The following is an 18,218-nucleotide window of genomic DNA, read 5'->3' as shown; positions in this document are numbered from 1 at the left end:
TACCCGTTCCAGGTCCCGGTCCTCGACGCGTTCAAGACCGTGTGCACCTGTGAGGTCTTCGAGGAAGACATCGACGTCTGAGGCGTTGCGGGCGTCGACAGGCTTTCTCGAGGCTCCGGCTCCGAGGAAGTCGTCGAAGCCGTCGACGCTCAGGTCGTCGAGGGACACGCTCGGGGCTCCGGCCTCGAGGGCTGCGTCGACGCCGCCGATGCTGGAGGCGCTGCATCTGACGTTGACGCCGATTTCCTCGACGCCGATCCTCTCGGCGCCGATGCCGGTTCTCTCGACGCCGGCGCCGGTTCTCTCGACGCCGGCGCCGATTCGCTCGATGCCATCGATGCCTTTCGTGTCGGAGGTACCCCGTGACACGGGAGAACCCCCCTAGGAAGGCTCTGGTTAAGAGCAAGCACTCTCGGGTGCCTTCTTTTCGCCACCTGGACTATATTTCAGAGGCGGATGAGGATTCTGATGGCCTGGTTCCTAGTCAGGTTCCAGATGAAATTGTCTCAGGCCATAGTCAGTTTGACGATTTGAGACAGTCACTGCATGATGCCAGTGGACTGGACACCTCTCCGGAGGTGGAGTTTTGTAGGCCTGAGCCTGGCTCTCATGCCGATTCCTCGTACCAGCGCCTTATGGCTAGGGTTTCTGAGTACTTGGGATGGTCTGCTCCCCCAGGGGAGTTTGTGCAGGATGATCTGACGGACATCCTTGATGTTGGTCCCCCAACTGATCCGGTACTGCCGTTCCATATGGCTTTACAGAGAAGGGTGGCGGCGGCTTGGACTGCTCCGGAGAGTCTCCCGGCGGTAGGCATATCCTTGTCGCGAAAATACCGTCCAGCCAGTAGCGACCCCTGCTACTTGACCAGGCACCCCACTCCGGAGAGTTTGGTGGTGCAGGCGGCCACGGCCCCGGCAAAGCAGGCGTCGTACCCTACCATCCCTCCTGATGGGGACGACAAACGTTTTGATGGCTGGGCGAAGAAAGTGTTTTCTTCTGGTGGTATGGCGCTTCAGGCGGCCAACTCCATTTGTGCCTTGTCTCGTTTCACACACACTCTGTGAAACTGTGTTGCGTTAGCGGCTGAACATATTCCCGAAGGGGACGAACGGGATGGTTTCCTTGCTATGGTCCAGGATGGTAAGGATGCCATGTGTGAGTCCGTTCAGTCGGGTTTGGACTTAGCTGAATGCGTCAGTAGGTCCATGGCGGCGAGCACCGTGATACGCAGGTTTGCGTGGTTGCGGAAGTCGGGGTTTGCTCCTGATGTGCAGTCCCGGCTCCTCAACATGCCCTTTGACGGTGAACACCTTTTTGGCAGCAAGGCTGACGAGAGCCTTGAGAGGTTGCAGACCTCAAAAGCTGCAGCGAAGTCGTTGGCCGCTGCAGTTCGCTAACTTCTGCCTTTTCGTCCTAGGGGACAGCAGTGGAGGGGTGGTTCCTTTCGCTATTACTCGTCCTTCAGTAAAGCGAGAGGAGCTGGCAGTCAAAGAGGCTAACGCAGGGGTACCAGAGGTGGACGACAGGGTACCCGTGGTGCCAAGGCCGCTCAGGCAGTTGCCTCTTTGCCCTCAGGTAACGCCGCAGCCGCTCCCAGTCAGTCATGAGGCCATGTCCCATGGTTCGCCGGTTGGGGGAAGGCTGGCGCAGCATCTTGTAGAGTGGCAAGCCATTACTTCGGATGTGTGGGTTCTGGAGATCATAACCCACGGCTACTGTCTTCCCTTTCGGCACAGGCCTCGCGACAATCCACCGGGGAACCTCTCTTTGCAGAGTCCGGATCCGCTCCTTGCGCAGGAAATTCAAGCCCTGCTGGAGAAAGGCGCCATAGAACTGGTGCCTGTAGCGGAGAGGAACAACGGATGGTATTCCCCTTATTTTTTGATTTCGAAGAAAGACTGGGGATTGAGACCCATCATGGACTTGCGCGGTTTGAACAAACTCCTCAGGAAGGACAAGTTCAAGATGGTTACTCTCTCTCAAGTCCTCCAGGCCCTTCAGCTTCAGGACTGGTTGGTGTCACTCGACCTCAAGGATGCTTACTTCCATGTGCCGATCCATCCCAAGCACAAGGAGTACCTGAGGTTCGCGGTTGGCGACTCGCACTTTCAGTTTCGGGTCCTGCCGTTCGGATTGACCTCCGCCCCGAGGGTTTTCACCAAGCTCATGGTGGTGGTGGCAGCGCATCTCAGGCAAGGGGGGATTCACGTCTACCCCTACCTGGACGATTGGTTGATCAGGGGGAGCTCTCCCGAGCAAGTCCTGGATCATCTGTCCGTCACCTGCCACTCCCTTCACAGGCTGGGCTTCTCCCTCAATTTAAAGAAGTCCCATTTGACGCCAACACAGCGGCTCCGGTACATCGGAGCAGTGCTCGACGCTTCCCTGGGGCAGTGTTTTCCTCCCCAGGTGAGGGCTCTTCACATTCAGCAGATGGTGCACAAGTTTCAGCATGCCCAGACGCTCCCAGCGTTCGAGTTCTTGAGGTTGCTCGGCCTCATGGCATCCTGCATTCTTCTGGTGCCAGAGGCTCGCCTGCGGATGAGATCTTTGCAGTGGGCACTCAAGACGCAATGGTCGCAGTCCTTCGGCAGGATGTCGGACCCGGTTCAGGTGCCGCCCTCGGTCGCCCGGGACCTTCTGTGGTGGGCCGTCGAAGGCAATTTGATGAAGGGGGCTCCATTTTGGCTTCCCTGGCCGGAGGTGACGATCGTGACGGATGCATCCCTCACGGGTTGGGGAGCTCATGCCAACGGACTGACAGTCAGCGGTCGTTGGTCTCCGTCGGAGTCCAGACTCCATATCAATCTGTTGGAGCTGAGGGCTGTCAGGCTAGCCCTGAAGGCTTTTCTGCCGACTGTGCGAGGATAGAGTGTCCTGATCCTGACGGACAACACAGTGGCCATGCACTACCTCAACAAAAAAGGGGGGGCAGGGTCACTCCTCTGTGCAGGGAGGCGATGCAGCTCGAGTTCTGGGCCATCCAGCAGGAAGTTTCGATCTCGGCAGTTCATCTGGCCGGAGACGAAAACATGACGGCGGACGCTCTGAGCAGGTAGAGCACAATCTCTCACGAGTGGGAGTTGGCTCAGGAGATTCTCCTGGAGATCTTCGCCCTTTGGGGGACCCCTCAAGTGGATCTCTTCGCCTCCAGTGTCAACCGGAAGTGCGAAAGGTTTTGCTCGCAGGAATTTCCTCCAAAAGGAGCCTTAGGAGACGCGTTCGTGGTGGAGTGCTCGTTCCCGCTGCTGTACGCATTTCCTCCAGTCCCCGTCATCCCGCAAGTGCTGCGGAGGTTACGGAAGTTCGGTTCCCGGATGATCCTCATTGCTCCGGCGTGGGCTCGGAGGACGTGGTACCCGGACCTTCTCGACTTGTCCATCTGCCCTCCGCGTCGTCTTCCCTACCGAGACGATCTGCTCTCACGGGAGGGGGGTCAGGTTCTCCATCCTGAGGTCAGATCCCTCAACCTTCACGCTTGGCTTCTGAAAGGTTGAGGTATAAGGATTGGGACCTCCCTGAAGACGTGATGGAGGTGTTGCTTTCGGCCCGAAGGCCAGCAACAAAGTCTCTGTACCGTTGCCGTTGGCGTAAGTTCTGCTACTGGTGCCGAGTTCAGAATGTGGATCCTTTTGCATGTGACATCCCCATGGTTCTGTCCTTATTACTTTCTTTGGCCCACAGGGGCTTGCAAGTGGGTACCATTAAAGGTTACCTGGTGGCGCTGTCCATCTTTAAGCGCTCGTCTGAAGAGTGTTCTTACTTTAAAATCCCTTTAATTTCACAGTTTCTGAAAGGGCTCACTAATGTGTTCCCTCCGTCACCTTTCCTGGTGCCCGGTTGGGATTTAAACCTTGTTCTTAAGTTTCTTATGGGTGCTCCGTTTGAGCCTTTACATTCTTGCCCTTTGAGGCTGTTAACTCTGAAAACTGTGTTTTTAATTGCGGTTACTTCCGCTCGCAGAGTGAGTGAGTTACAGGCACTTTCAGTTAAGCCACCCTTCACTGTATTTCACAAGGACAGGGTTGTCCTTAGAGTTCGTCCTTCTTTTCTTCCGAAGGTAGTGACTGAAATTCATTTGGCCCAGAAGGTTGTTCTTCCGGCATTCTATCCTCCTCCGCATCCTGGTAAGGAAGAGGAGTGGCTCCATAGGCTTGATCCTAGGAGAGCTTTAAGCTTTTATGTTTCACGCATGTCCCGGGTCAGAGTGGACGATCAACTCTTTATTGGTTACGCTGGAAAGCGTTTAGGGCAAGCTGTGATGAAACAGACTTTGTCTCGCTGGATTATTTTGGCCATCTCGGAGTGCTACCGCTTGGCGGGTAAGGACCCACCGGCTGGCTTGCGGGCCCATTCTACCAGGGGTATGGCTGCATCTACTGCCCTGCAGAGGGGTGTTCCTATTCGCAACATCTGTGATGCAGCCACCTGGGCTTCAGTACATACATTTGTACGTCACTATTCCCTCGATTCCATCCGAGCACAGGATCTGGCCTTTGGCAAGGCGGTCCTTTGCTCTGCTATTTGATTGGCTATTCTAAATTTTGATTCTAAATTCTTTCCCTCCTCCTTGCTCTGGTACTGCTTTGGGAGTCTGTCATAGATATGGAATACGTCGGAGGACCCAATCCCCTCGAAGAACAAGTTACTTTCTTACCTGGTAACATTCTTTCGATGGGATGGTCCGACGACATATTCCATATCGCTCCCGACCTGCCTTCCCCGCTGCAGAATTTCTTTGCGATTGCAGTTTATGTTCCGCAAGGCTTTGTGTCTGACTGGCAGTTGGCTAGTGTCACACGTTCTGGGGGAAAAAACTACAACTGAGGCTATGGGCGTCGTGCGTCCTACTTATCACATCGGATGACGTCGGACGTCGGAGGAGGTCCTCGACGACGGCGCATCGACGTCATCGACGCAGGACGCAGAAGCTGAAAAAAGTTTCCGAAGCAGCACAGCTGTGGTGATTACATGTCATAGATATGGAATACGTCGTCGGACCGTCCCATCGAAAGAACGTTACCAGGTAAGAAAGTAACTTGTTCTTTTCTTACGTGGCATTCGAGAGGCCCCTTTCGACTATGTCCACTCTTTCACCCATCTCCGCCATTATTGACCTCCTGGAGAGATGATTTCAGGTTCTCCCTTAATAGTTACATTTGACTCTGGAAAGCTTTGGTCATTCTGGCATCCATGCCTTTCAAGCAGTTTAAGAGTTCGTCCTTGTCTGTTGCCATTATGCTAGTTGGGAGGTCCTTTACTGCAGGGGTCGGCCCCGGAGGAGCGAATGGTGATCTGCGTGTGTTTGTTGCCTCTGCCGCCAGCACTTCTCAATTTGCCCTTCCTGGGGTCTCACTGGGGTTTTTGCTCTGGAAGTGCCCGTTTTGGATCTGGCGCCCGGCATCTGAGTTGCTCAGCATGGATGTTGCTCCTGCGTCGCCGGGTGCCCAGTACCTCGCTCCTATAACTGTATATTGCTGGAATGTGCTGTGTCCTCCCACATATCTAGAACACATGGCTTGCCCTCCGCCGTTGTATACCTGGCCTCGGCAAGTTTTATTTCTTGTGTGCCCTTGCCGTGTCGTTGCAGTAGGGGGTTAACCAGGCTTATTATCGTGTATGATCCCGCTATCACAAGTCCATCTGCATTTGTTGTTGCCTTGTGCCAAGCCGTTTTCGGTGATCGGGCGGCAGACACCCCAGGCCAGATCCCATGGTGTACGTTGTTAGGTGTGCCAATGGGGACGGGAGGTTCGGGATAGCAATAATATCGTCGTTTCAGGCGAGTCCCCACCTGCCGCTCACTCCTGGTTGTTTTTAGGCAGGCACACGCCCTGGGAGTGAACCCAGGGGCCACCACCTACTTTTTGGGGTAATATGCCACTGCCCCTCTGTCTGTCCGTACTGTTTATGCAGGCCCTGTGTAGTAGTTGTTGTCTTCTGGGTGCTTATTGCTAGGCGAAATCCTGATGGCACACACTGTTGGCAGACAGGCTAGTAGAGATGGGGCAGATTATCGCAGGTGCAAGGTGTGCAGTGCTAAGTCTCATTTGCCTGCCGTGACTCTGGCCTTCCTTCTAGACAACATGTAACGAAAAGAGGCTGCCCTGAAGCGGGAAGGACTGGAGGGCTGGAGGAGCTGTAACAAGGGGGTTGTCCTCCCCTCTGTGAGTCTAAGGGTTGTACGCAACTAGTTAGGAGTACACTGATTTATATTGACCCTAATGGGAGCACATATTATTCTGGGCAACCATTAAGCAAACTAACATGATAGCTGCTATTAAACACATGACTCAAACAGTATATGGAACACATTTTTGGTTTTTCATATAGCTTCTTAATGTTAGCTGTTTATTTACTTTTTTTATACAGTAGTTCAAAGGTTACTTTGCATAATTGCTTTGCATTACAAACCATAGTATCATGAAATCATGTACATAGTTAGACATTCACTGGAGAGTAATATTTGTGACATGGGATGTGGGTTAGTAATTTGTGCGCGTGAACACTATCTAGAAAATACAATGTCCCATGTCATTGGAAAAGAAAGGCACACTACGGAAGTGTGAGTAAAAGAAACAATACGTCTTGGTCTCTTCTGCCCGGCTGAAGTCTGACCTTATATACGGTCCTTCCTTCTAGACCCCCAACGGCTTGGGAGTACTCAGGGGAGCGTGGTATGGGCGTAGTATCTCCGCTGAACGAACTGCGTCACCTGATGGGCTGATTAGCTTCTTAACCCCCGCCAATTGAGCATTAACAGTTCCTCATCCCCCTGAGGGGTGTCTGTGATCCTGCCGTACTACCAACTAACCAGCCCAGCTAGTAGAGGCCCCCGTAGGAGTGGGTAAGAAAGGGGGCGGGTGAGCACCTCTCACCTTGTCAGACAGGCTGGTTGCAGTGAGTGGATCTCCAGCATGCGATCAACTGCTCCTTAGCAGCGTTTCTCCATCGCCCTCCACGAGGGCCCTGCAGGGTCTTTGCTGCCGGCTACAAACCCGGATGGGGAACCAGCTCCAGGCCGTACTCCTCCCTCCCCGGGGCGCTCTCCTCACCAGATCTCTGCCCCACCGCGGCCCGGAGGGGGGGGGTAAGGGAGGACCGCTCCTCAGCACCACCAGCTTCGTACGGGTCTCGCCACCTCCGCTCAGCAAACATGGTCTGACGGGCTCCGCCCCCCACCCCGGAGCTGCACCGCCCGGCCAGGGGCAGCAGATCGGGCCTCGCTATCCCCCCGATCCCACCAGCACTGCACCCGACGCTCAAGGTCCTCTCTCAACGCAGGGGGGGGCGCAGTCCGGCAGCCCCGATGTCCAGGCAGCCTATCCCCCACCGCGCGGCAGTGGGGCGAGGGGACACCCTGCACGACTCTGCAGCTACCGACGAGGTCCACCAGCGCCCCGCCGCGGGGGGGGAGAGAGACAGCGCGGCCGATGCACGCGCGGGATACAGGCTTCAGACCCGCTCAATAACACTGCGGTTTTGGGCTATGCAGCTGATCCTCACTATTATAGGTGCCGACACTGCGATTGCTTCAGCTTTGTACACCTTTAGGCACTTTTAGGCACTTTTATATCATACGCCGGTGCGGAGCGCAGGGGACGAGCGCCCACTTCAGCAGGCGGCCATCTTGGAATCCGATATCCAGTGTCTTAACTGGTAGTACTAGAGTCCCTCCTCCTTCCCTACCCAAAATTCACTTTTGCATGTCTCAAATGACTTTACTTCCTACCCCTGCATTATATCTCTCAGCTTCGAGAATCCCATCTCCCTCCAAGGCTTAAAAGCTCCACTTTCCCATCCCAGGGTGAACTGCGGATTGCGAAATAAAGGCGTATAAAGGCGTAAAAGGAGAGGGAGTTGAGGAAATGCCATTCCTATTTATTATTGTGTTTCGTGTGATATCCACTACTGCTGTGATCTGGCTAATGTGTATATTTGGTGGTCAATCGGCCTTATTCAGCCATAGCATTTCTGACAACGGTGCCCCCGCCACTGCTCTATACAACCTGACCCAAATTTTACTATAATCACCTGTGAGCCACTACCTAATTACCCTCAGTTGAGCTGCTTCAAAGTATTTAACAAAATGTATGAAACCTAATCCCTCTTTATTTCTTGCTGCCATCAATGTTTGCATCGTTATTCTGCCAAATAAAGGCTGAAAAGAGTTTTTAAAAATGAGACGACAACCCCTTTTCACTTATATTTAGTTGTTAGTGGGAGGGCTAGAGTTAGGGTTTTTGACACAATGATGGACTTATCTTTATTTTGACATCCTGACGGGCCCGTTTGAGATTTGTGTTGAGGCAGCAAAATCCCTCTTAGTGGTAGGGCTAATGAGGCGTTTCCCCCAACCCAATTTTTATTTAAATAAAAGTCTGTAGCAACAAAAATACCATCTGTGTGTCGATCTGACAACAGGGGTCCGGCCACCTTCATCTCGTCCCACTTCTTGTGTCGCTGGGACTCACTGGGCTGATCTTCCTAGTCGCTGGAGTTCTGGCTTAGAGCTTTGGTGTTGTCACAGCTCCAGTTCCGCACTAAAGTAGCGATCGCCTGTTTCGACACCACAGGGCCTGCACTATCAGCTCCGTTTGCCAAGCGTCTTGTGAACGTGCGCCACACATGGGTTTCACTCGGTGCTTCATCTAAAGAGTTTCTCCAATCCCCCAATGTTGCAAGGGTCGCATTCGGGCCACCGAAGATCCTGGGGGTATTTCTACCTTCCTCCAATCAAATATGTTAGCTATGGAGAGGTGGGCAACACTATTTTTGGAGGATCTGAAGACGGAGCGATCTTCTTCACATTCTCTCCACAACTTGCGCCATCTTGGAATCTCATTATTATATATGTATTTTAAAGGTAAGCGGTACAGGTGGGATTAGGGTGTGGTACTGGTGGGAACCCCATTTAAAAGAAATCAAGGTAAATCAAAGTCATTTTGTCAAAGTAAATTACCACATTGTAATTTACTTTGGCAAAATATAGAACCCAGAAAGGTTTGCCAGGACGCAGCACTACAGACCAACAGGATATCCCGCGAAAGGACAGTTTATCTAACCAGCTACAAGGATGGCAGGAAGTTCAGGGCAAATAAGCCAGGTTTCAGCCATAGTTACCACAACAGGATCTTCAGCAGCAGTCTTCCAATAGTTGAGGTACCGAATTCTTGGGGAATTCACAGGGTCTTGCACTGATAATCCATTCACCCAGTGGCTAGCCTAAGCCAGCCCTTCAGTCACGTCACAGGAGAGCATGCACAACCCAATAATGTTTGTCCTAAAAACCACCAAACACACTGCTCCCGACCCTAATTGTAGATAAGGAAGTCTAGAGGACTTTAAACCAGTCCATAAACCAGTCCATACCAGTTTAAACTAAGAGACACTGTGCATTTGTGGGCTCCAGATGAACTTACGTCAGCAAAATGGCCATTGTGATCTATATAAACGGCAGGGATGGTCAGGAGCAAGACTTTAGTAGGCCAATGGCTTCCATGTAGGTGCACCGGGCTACTAATGTTGTAAAAGTAGCTTCATGCCTGGCCCAAAGGTAAATTACAAATGCCAACATCCTCAACAGTACACTTTCGCTTTCAGGTTGATAGAATCTCCCTGTGACCAAGATGGGGTACTTTAGAAGCCTTGCTGCCCTTGTTAACCCTTTGAGCTACCTAGGGCAGCACACCATAAAAATGGTTGCAGTGTCAGAAGGACCTCAGTAAACATTGCTCGTATTATGCAAGAAAAGGTGAAAAATGAAGGAAGCCAATCAACATTTTACAGGAACCAAAAACCAAAAATCAAATTCCGCCCTTAAACATCCCATGTCTAGTTTTTTAAAGGAACCAAATCATTTTGTGACCCTTTCAGTTGCTGCATACACCATACCAGTTGGTGAGGAGAAAAATCTCCATTAAGTTCATTTTCCTAATTGTGCAGAAATAAAGCAGTTTGGCAACTGGTGACAGGTTCCCTGTAGTTTGGTCTTTAGAGGTTGTATGTGGTTCGGTTGACTGCTTCCTTATCAATGAATTCCTGTGTTTGCTTGTTCTGTAATACCATGCGCTCTGGTGATTCACTTTAGTTTGGCCGATTTTGGAGGTCAGTTCCTACGTGCGTGCTACCTTTTGAGCACTTCCTTGTTAAATAATTCAATTTGTAGAGCACAAACATGTTTTTGTTTGTTGTTTTCCTGTAGATACGATTGCCCTCTGGAGACTCCATGCGTGAGCGCTTCTGTGCTGATTCACTGCTGCACACTGTTGTGGAGCACATCTCTGGGCTTCACCCTCATCTACAGAACTTTGACTTGCTTCAAACTTTCCCAAAGAGGAACTTCAGTGTTAATGAGCAGAGTTTTACCCTAAAGGCTTTGGGGCTAACCCCCAATGCAACTCTGTGCATCCGGATCAATGAACAGAAGCAAGCAGAGGATTCCACCATGGTACTTGGCCACACATCTCCCACCCATGGCCAGATGGAGGAAATGCAGCCATCGAGCGAGCCATTGGAATCCAGGCCACTCGCACTACCCATAGAACACTATTCATGGGGAAGGGGCGAGAGTCTTGGGCTCCAGACTGAAGCCATCACGCCTGAAGCACTAATGCGGGAAGGTGAGGACCTCCTGCCAATTCTGAGTTCCCCTGCTCATCGCATCACTCCAGGAAATCCAGGAATACATGGGCTGTGGGAAGCCTCATCCAGCAGGCACCATCGATGGGGTAAGAGACTATACAGACACATTAGTGGTGGGGGCATACTTAATGTATTTAGGCTGAATTGCACTCCATTATTATGATAAACTTTGTAGGTAGCTCTCATGGTGGGGGCATGCACAATATGTTATGGTTATTACCCAAGCTCCCTTCACTCTTAGCAAATGTCCATTTTCCCAACCCCAAGAGCTGCGGAAATTCTCATATGGTGAGTATTTTCCTGCTATATTTAGTTTCATTTCTCAATATGGGTACAAGCGTATGTTACTCACTGATTGTTACATTCACAACAGATGTAATAACAAGTAAACATTTGAGAGCTGACTTATTAGAGTCAGTCTTTTGCCAAAGATTTGACGTTCCAAGCATTTTCTACACACTTGTATACACACTTTTATTTGTACAATAAGCATTGGCTGAACCAAAATTACCAGTATCAATATTATTGTATTATAGGAGATAGATTGCATGAAAGAGCGCCATGCAGAGGCCAACTCGCAATGCGTTGCAATTCAGCTCTACAGACAGGAGCACACTTGGAAATAGATGATGCAGCATTATTGGATCTTACACTGGTTGACTACATATTGGTATTCGGGAAAGGCAAGAATAACTATACATGGAATCTAATGGCCCTTTAATATTTGGGGCTGACCTTTTGATAAGTCCGGAAATTGGACCCTACATATTAATGCTGTAGCTGCAAAATTAAGGCTAAGGATGTGGGGGGCATTGTGAAGTTTTATTATAAAGATAGGGCCAGGATTCCAAATAAATGGCTGGAAATGTATAGAGCCAAAGTGCCATGCTCTTTTATTGGAGTGAAATATGGGGGGGTCTGCCAAATGTGATAAATTGGAGAGTGGCCCAGAATAAATCCTGCACCCCTGCCGGCACCACAATTATGCTAGAATTGAGAGTCCCAAATATAGCTACATTGGCAAATCTGAGGTTGGCAACATTTTTCTTAAAGATGCATGGGTTGGGACTTAGACACCCTAATATACAGAATGCTCAGAAACTAGGAGGAAATACAAATGGTATGAGGGCTGTGCCATTTTGACCAAGTGCGGACATAAGGGAGTGAAAGAGCTGTCTGCCCAAGATTTGTTAAAAATTTAAAAGGAGCTGACGAGCAAGGCCATCTGCTTTGATTAAGAATTAGACAAGGCTACGGTGTGCACTTTACCGCCTCTTGCATTATATAAGGTCACCAGGCTGCATTCTGAGGTGGGAGGTGAAATCTGTAAGATCAGGTCCCATGATGGCAGGAAATGCATGCTGATGATTAGACATAATATCCTCCCATTAAATGTTTGTTTCCGGTACACAAAGCAGCTTCCCCGGATGTAGGAGAGAAGGCAAACCACGAAGAAAATATGCCTGTATCGTTAGGGGGAAAAATCACGGACTACTACCCGTCTGAAAAAGTTCCACCGTCTCCTGATATAGCGCAAATAAATCAGGGGCAAGTGGCATTTGGAACGGTACATGTACCGACTTTGGTGATGTTGATAACTCACTGTTGGCCATGTGTTACACGCTACAGGCAGCTGTCGGGGTCATTGGAGCTGAATAAGTCAATCAAATCGATAAAGATGCCTAGGAGCAAATTCAGGTGCTACCCCCGACATTGGTGCCCTCACTGCCCCCTCCCCAAACTCTGCTGATCCCTCAGTGTTACAAGTAGAGAGTCCTCGGCTCTCGGCCTTCCCGGACTTGTTCCACGCCTCTTTGCATGAAGATGCTTCTTCCAGCGAGTTTGGGGCAGTGCTGAGTCAGATCAACCAAGCCCAAATACAACTATGTGAATGGTGCATTTAGCCGTTAAAATATTGCTCAAGCTCTGTGGACTTATACTTGAAGGTATACAAAGACAGGGAAAAGACCATTGACTCCATGGAGGCTAAAATGAAAATGGAGAGCGAAATCCGCTTAGCGGACCAGCAAAGCAGCAAGCCTCTAGCCCAAAGGCAGCTCCGAGGCAAATATGGCGAAATGTAGTTCCCTCAGAAGCCTCGATTTTAATGGAGGAGAACCTCCCTGACATCTCCATTCACTTGACTAGAAAGGAGAGAAGGCTGGCAAAGCGGGCAAAAGCCCAAAACAGGGTAAGTCAAAGTGCAGAGTTGACATTCATAGACAAAGCTCCACCAGCAGAACCACTGAATTGCACGATTATTTCAGCAACAACATGTTATAAAAGGAAAGCTGTGCGAAAGCAGAGGACGACGCAGAGGTCCACGGGAACCCTTACAAGTTGGTTAATGGGGGACGAAAACCAACCAGGGGACTCTGAGGGCAATACAACTACAAACATTCCATGCGTGGAACTGTGCGACTGTCACCCCATGGTTAAACAACTCAGGACCGAAGTGCCAACTAATACACAGCAGTTATTAGACAGGCTGTCGCCTCCCAGAAAGTGGTGGTCCCAACAGAAGGAGCCCTCGCGCCACTGGCCGAAAAAGGGTTTACACTGGGCCATGGGCCGTCGACTTTTGCCGGTAAAAGAATAAACAGATTAGACATGCTACGAGTGTGTAACATGGTTTTGCCTCTTCGGGTTCTATCATCAGCAGACTTCAGTTTTGTGGAACCAATGACTTCAGAAGGAGGAAACTACGTCCGGGTTCATTGTGTTTCCCCAGAAGTGAAGGCCCTTGTCAGAGCTCACCAAGTATCTATCTCCAGGATGGGTTATCTGGTTGACTGCGAAATGCATGCTCCCCAGGAGAAACAAGTTTCTATGCAACCGTTCTCGCAGGTGCTAAAGGGCAGACTGGTGGGCACTTCATTTGGTGCAGAGGGGAGGGCTCAGTCGATATAAGAAATAGCAGAGGACAAGAAGGGGTGGGAGTATTTCAAGAACTTTCTTATGAAAAACCTGTCTGAATGTAAATGAATTGTGAAAGTAGGGTCGTGGAACACCAGAGGCCACTGTCATCTCTTGGCCCAAAATGGTTCTTTACCTTCAGTATGCCACCATGAAATAATATACCTGCAGGACACATGGTTAACAAAACCAATCCACCTAGACGTATGTGTTCTGGTACAGAGACTTGCTGATAAGGGCCCACTGGTCCGTCTTTATGACGGCCTAATAGTGTAAATAAGAAAGTGTATCGCTAGAAAGCACCTTCCCTGAGGACAGCCAATCCCCCCCCCCCCCCACAGCACTGAAGGTAAGCCCTGCAGGGCTATTGTGGGCACTGGGTCACACGGTGCACTGGGAGTGCTACCAAAATCTCAGCAGTCTGCTGCAACAGGGTTTAATTTATGTTGTAATGAAAACAAAATCCTCCATCACCTGATGAACACTGCAGCAACCAGCATCAGCATTCCTGGTGTTTAACAACACCATTGTTCACCGGATACCAGCCCCCTTTCCATCATGGGCGACGCTGTTTCAACCTCCACTGGTGGGCCTGTCCTAAGGCCTGCTCGCCTTTGATTGGGATATCGGCTGCCCAAGTATCCAATCAGTCCAGCCGGCAGGCGAAAGCCGACCCCCAGCCAAAGGTCCAACCCTAAGGCCCTGTCTGAGCCTGTTCCGGGGAGAGCCCCTATGAGTTCACCACCACAAACTATGCTGCTGCCTGCTAGGTACATCCTGCACTACCATGAACTCGGGCCTCAGCACCCCTATGAACTTTTGAGCATCCAGTGTGTGATGGTTGGAGTTTGCCTCTTCCTCTAGCAGCCTGACCCTTATCCTTGTACATCTCCCTTTGCTTGAGCTCTTCTCCTTTCTCTTCCCTCTCTGGTGTGTACTCTACTCAAAATCGCTCTTTCGTATGTATTTACATCTTGCATCCTTTCATGAAAATCGTTTTATCTGTGTGTGTATTTACATCCTGATTCACTGCATTTGTGGCCTTCCATTGAAATTCGCTTGTATCTGTGTGTATTTACATCCTGCACTGCAATTTCATTGCATTGTGTTATTTGGTACTGCTAGGCCACCTGTGAGATTAGATCATAACTGTGCACTGCATTCACCTTTTGCCTTTCAACTTCCCTCTGTCATCCTAATGGCACCCACCATCTCTCCTACCGTCTCTAATTGCTATTCTATCTCCTCGCCTCCCCCCTCACTAATTCCGGAATGAAAAAGCACAAAAAAGACATTGTGTCTGCAAAACCTGGCCTTCCCATCGCAGACACTTATGTCAGCGCTACCTCCAGAGCGGTCCTCACGGACATCCTCTTCTCTGTCCCCTCTCCAGATCTTTGGGCTCCTCATCTCATATCTACTCTCTCTCCTTTCACTTACTCTCCCATTAATGGTGGGACCAAGTGGAAAGTCCTCCTGGTTGCCTTCTCATCCTCACGCTGCATGGTTAATGTCTACCACACTGGCACTATCCTGGTTCAGGGTCCTCAACTCAACCTCCTCGTTTTTGACCAGATCCTGCCTTCCCTCATTAACTTCCTTCCTTCTGCTCCCTCTCCCCTCACCACTCTAACTGTCCCTTCTCCCCTGACCGGAGTACCACGCCCATGTACTCCTCCTCAGAAAACATTCAAAAGCTGAGACTGCCTCCACCTGACAACTCTTAATGCCCGCTCTGTCAAAAAACACTCTTCTGACATCTGCCTACTTCTTGAAAACATTGACCTCGACTTTCTCGCTCTCACTGAGACTTGGTTCAATGCCAGCTCAGTCACTGCTTTTGACTCCCTCCCCTTGTCAGCTTCAAGGTAATTTCCAAGCCTCAACCTCACTGTGCTAGCGGTCGGGTCGCTCTAATCTATCCTAAGTAGGTTCCTTCTTCCATCGTACCCACCCAACTCTATATTTCCTTCGAGAGCCTGGTCTGCAAGTTGGTCATCTCTCCCTCTTCCACTCTGACCATTGCTACCATCTACCGGCCTCCAGGCACTACCACCCTGTTCCTCTCTGAATGAGCTGATTTCTGCTCCTCCTTACTTTCATCTACTTCCAACCTCCTCCTCTTGGGTGACTTCCACATCCAATTGGATGCATCTGCCTCAGCATCCACTCTGTTCGACCTCTGCGCCTCCCTCTCCATCCTCCCATCCGGTCCAACCCACTCGGTTGGACACACCCTGGATGCCTTCATCCACTCCAACCTCTCGCTCTCTCCCCCTCTGGTGTCCCCTCTCTCCGGGTCAGACCATGCTCTCCTCCCACCTGGGTCCTGTCGGCCCTCCTTCCGCACTCACAAAAGCCCTGCCAACCTCGTTCTCGAACAATCGCCTGACGCCTGATGAAACGAGTGTCAGCCGCTGCCTTTGCCTCGACCTTTATCACCCCTTCCCCCCTACCTCAGACTCTGCTCTCAGCAATATTCATTCAGCTATCACCAATACCCTTGACACCCTTGCCCCAGTCATGAGGATCCGTCTGAACCCTGCCTCTAAGCTTAACACCTGGTTTGGGTCTGAACTTGCACCTCTGAAACGAAGGTGTAGAGCAGTGGAACGGAAGTGGCAAACCTCAGGTTCCCCCTCAAACTGACCTGCCGCCTGCTCCAAAGGCAATACAGACTTGCAATCCTTGCCAAGAAAAGGGCCCACATTCAGGTTCAGGCAGAGGTATCAGGTGCATCTTGAACATCCTTCAGAGGCCACTAGGACAGCGTGGAAAGAGATGGATACATTTTATAAACTTCTAATCATAGATACCAAAAAAAAATGATATGATATGATAGGCGGAATTCGGTAAATCCCCATTCCCATTGAGTCCCTTTGGACTCAATGGGAATGGGGAAGTGGAAACACCGGCACCATCTCGTGATGGTGCCTGTGTTTCCACATCCGCCTGCAGGCTGGTGGTATTAAACCCGCCAGGTCAGACCTGGCGGGAATGACACCTCCGGCTGCAGGACTCGAGATCACCCGATATGGAAACAACAGTGGCAGCGGGTTTACCGCCACCGTTATTTCCATACCGGGTGACTCGTAATGAGGCCCAATGTGTTTCAAAGCGCTTCAAGGCAAGGGAGGAAACATGGGAAAATACAATGACATTCTTACAGGCCATGAACAATAAGGATGTGAAATTAACTATCATACTCGGCCTGATGACATTTCAGATAGTGCAAGAGCTAAGACATAGATAAGGAAGGGAGGGGGGGAGTGGGAAGGAAATGGAAACAGACATGCGACTACTGTACTAGGCCTGACGACATTTCTGGTAGAGCCGGAGAAAAACAAACGGTGAGCGAGAGGGGTGCAGAAAGGGAGGGGAGGAGCAAAACAAGTGACTATCGTACTAGGCCTGACAACGTTTCAGATAGTGCTGGAGGAAGGGGTTGGGAGGGACAGCAAGTGGATGGGAGAGCTACAGACAAGGTTGCTATCATACGAAGTCCAGGGACAATTCTGATAGAGTAAGTGCGTAGAAGAAAGTAAGGGGAGGAGGGAAAGAGATAGGAAAAGGGAGAGGGTAGGAGAGAACAGAGAGTAAGCCGTCAAAAAGAGTGGAGAAGCAAGAGGGGAGAGCGAATACAACTGCAGAAGTCAGTAGTAACACATAATGTTGCAAGCCAGAATACAAGATGAAGAAGGGAACAGCATGATTCAGGGTCACCATGAGTACAAGATGCAAAGGAAGTCCAGCATGAGAGTTGAGAAAGGGTAACGCACCGTGAATCAATGAAGTCCATAAAAGTAAAATCCAGCATTGACCATAAGACGGTGATGGTGAAACCAAAATGTAGCAGGAATGGGGGGCACAAGGGAACAACACGGGGGGGGGACCAGAGTGGGTGGAGATGACCTGTGGGGACAGAGGGTGTAAACACATGTTGGTGCATGCTTACCTGCTGTCTTAGCAGGGGTTCGGGTCCTGGATCCTCCTGGTCCAAACAGGAAATTGCCCTTTTCTTTGACCGCCCTTCGCTTTGGACGCCCGTACGAGAGACGCCCTTGATCTAAGAGTTAAGAGCAGGAAGAGGCAGTGCTAAGAAGGTGGGTGGTGCTTGGGCAAGGTGACCTAGATCCACTTACACTGGCTCCCCAGCTGCAAAGGAAAAGAGACTGGAGGGCTCCTTATTTGGGGAAAAGAGCAGCAAGCAGGAAGGCACCAGGTGGGCGGGGCTTGCTAAGTGGTGAAAAAGAGCGGCAACCAGGAAGGCACCAGCTGGGCTTGTGACCTAGATCCACTTACACCGGCTCTCCAGCTTCCCTAGGAGAGCGTGGAAAGAGATGGATAAAGTTTATAAACTTCTAATCATAGATACCAAAAAAAGAATGTCTTTAATACCCAAATACAGCAGTCCACAAACTCCACAGGAAAGCTATTTGAACATTTTGAGGCTTCTTGAAAAACCTAAGGTAACTCAGACCCCTTTTTTACCCTCAAACGTAGATTGCATCTTAACTCAAGCGGTCTTTGATGCCAAAATTACCAACACAAGGAATAAAATAACATTGGCCCAGAGACAAAACTAACATACACAGGAAACAGACCACTACAAACCACATGGGAACCAAGTACCGTGTCTATATGTTCTCACAAAC

General features: G+C 50.4%; 1 protein-coding gene across 7 annotated transcripts in view; it reads left to right on the top strand.

The window, feature by feature from the left end:
• The window catches only part of LOC138567600 (uncharacterized), a 1,191,853-nt gene that overhangs the window by 514,137 nt on the left and 659,498 nt on the right, over positions 1–18,218 (top strand). For all 7 annotated transcript variants that reach the window (XM_069645994.1, XM_069645989.1, XM_069645987.1 and 4 more), the window contains one exon: positions 10,208–10,733. In XM_069645994.1, coding sequence (XP_069502095.1) covers positions 10,208–10,733 — 526 coding nt within the window. The remainder of the gene's footprint in view (positions 1–10,207; positions 10,734–18,218) is intronic.

Source organism: Ambystoma mexicanum, chromosome 2p (assembly GCF_040938575.1).
Source record: "Ambystoma mexicanum isolate Mex_15411 chromosome 2p, UKY_AmexF1_1, whole genome shotgun sequence".
Lineage (NCBI taxonomy): Eukaryota > Metazoa > Chordata > Amphibia > Caudata > Ambystomatidae > Ambystoma > Ambystoma mexicanum.
This window is presented reverse-complemented; position numbering and strand designations above follow the sequence as displayed.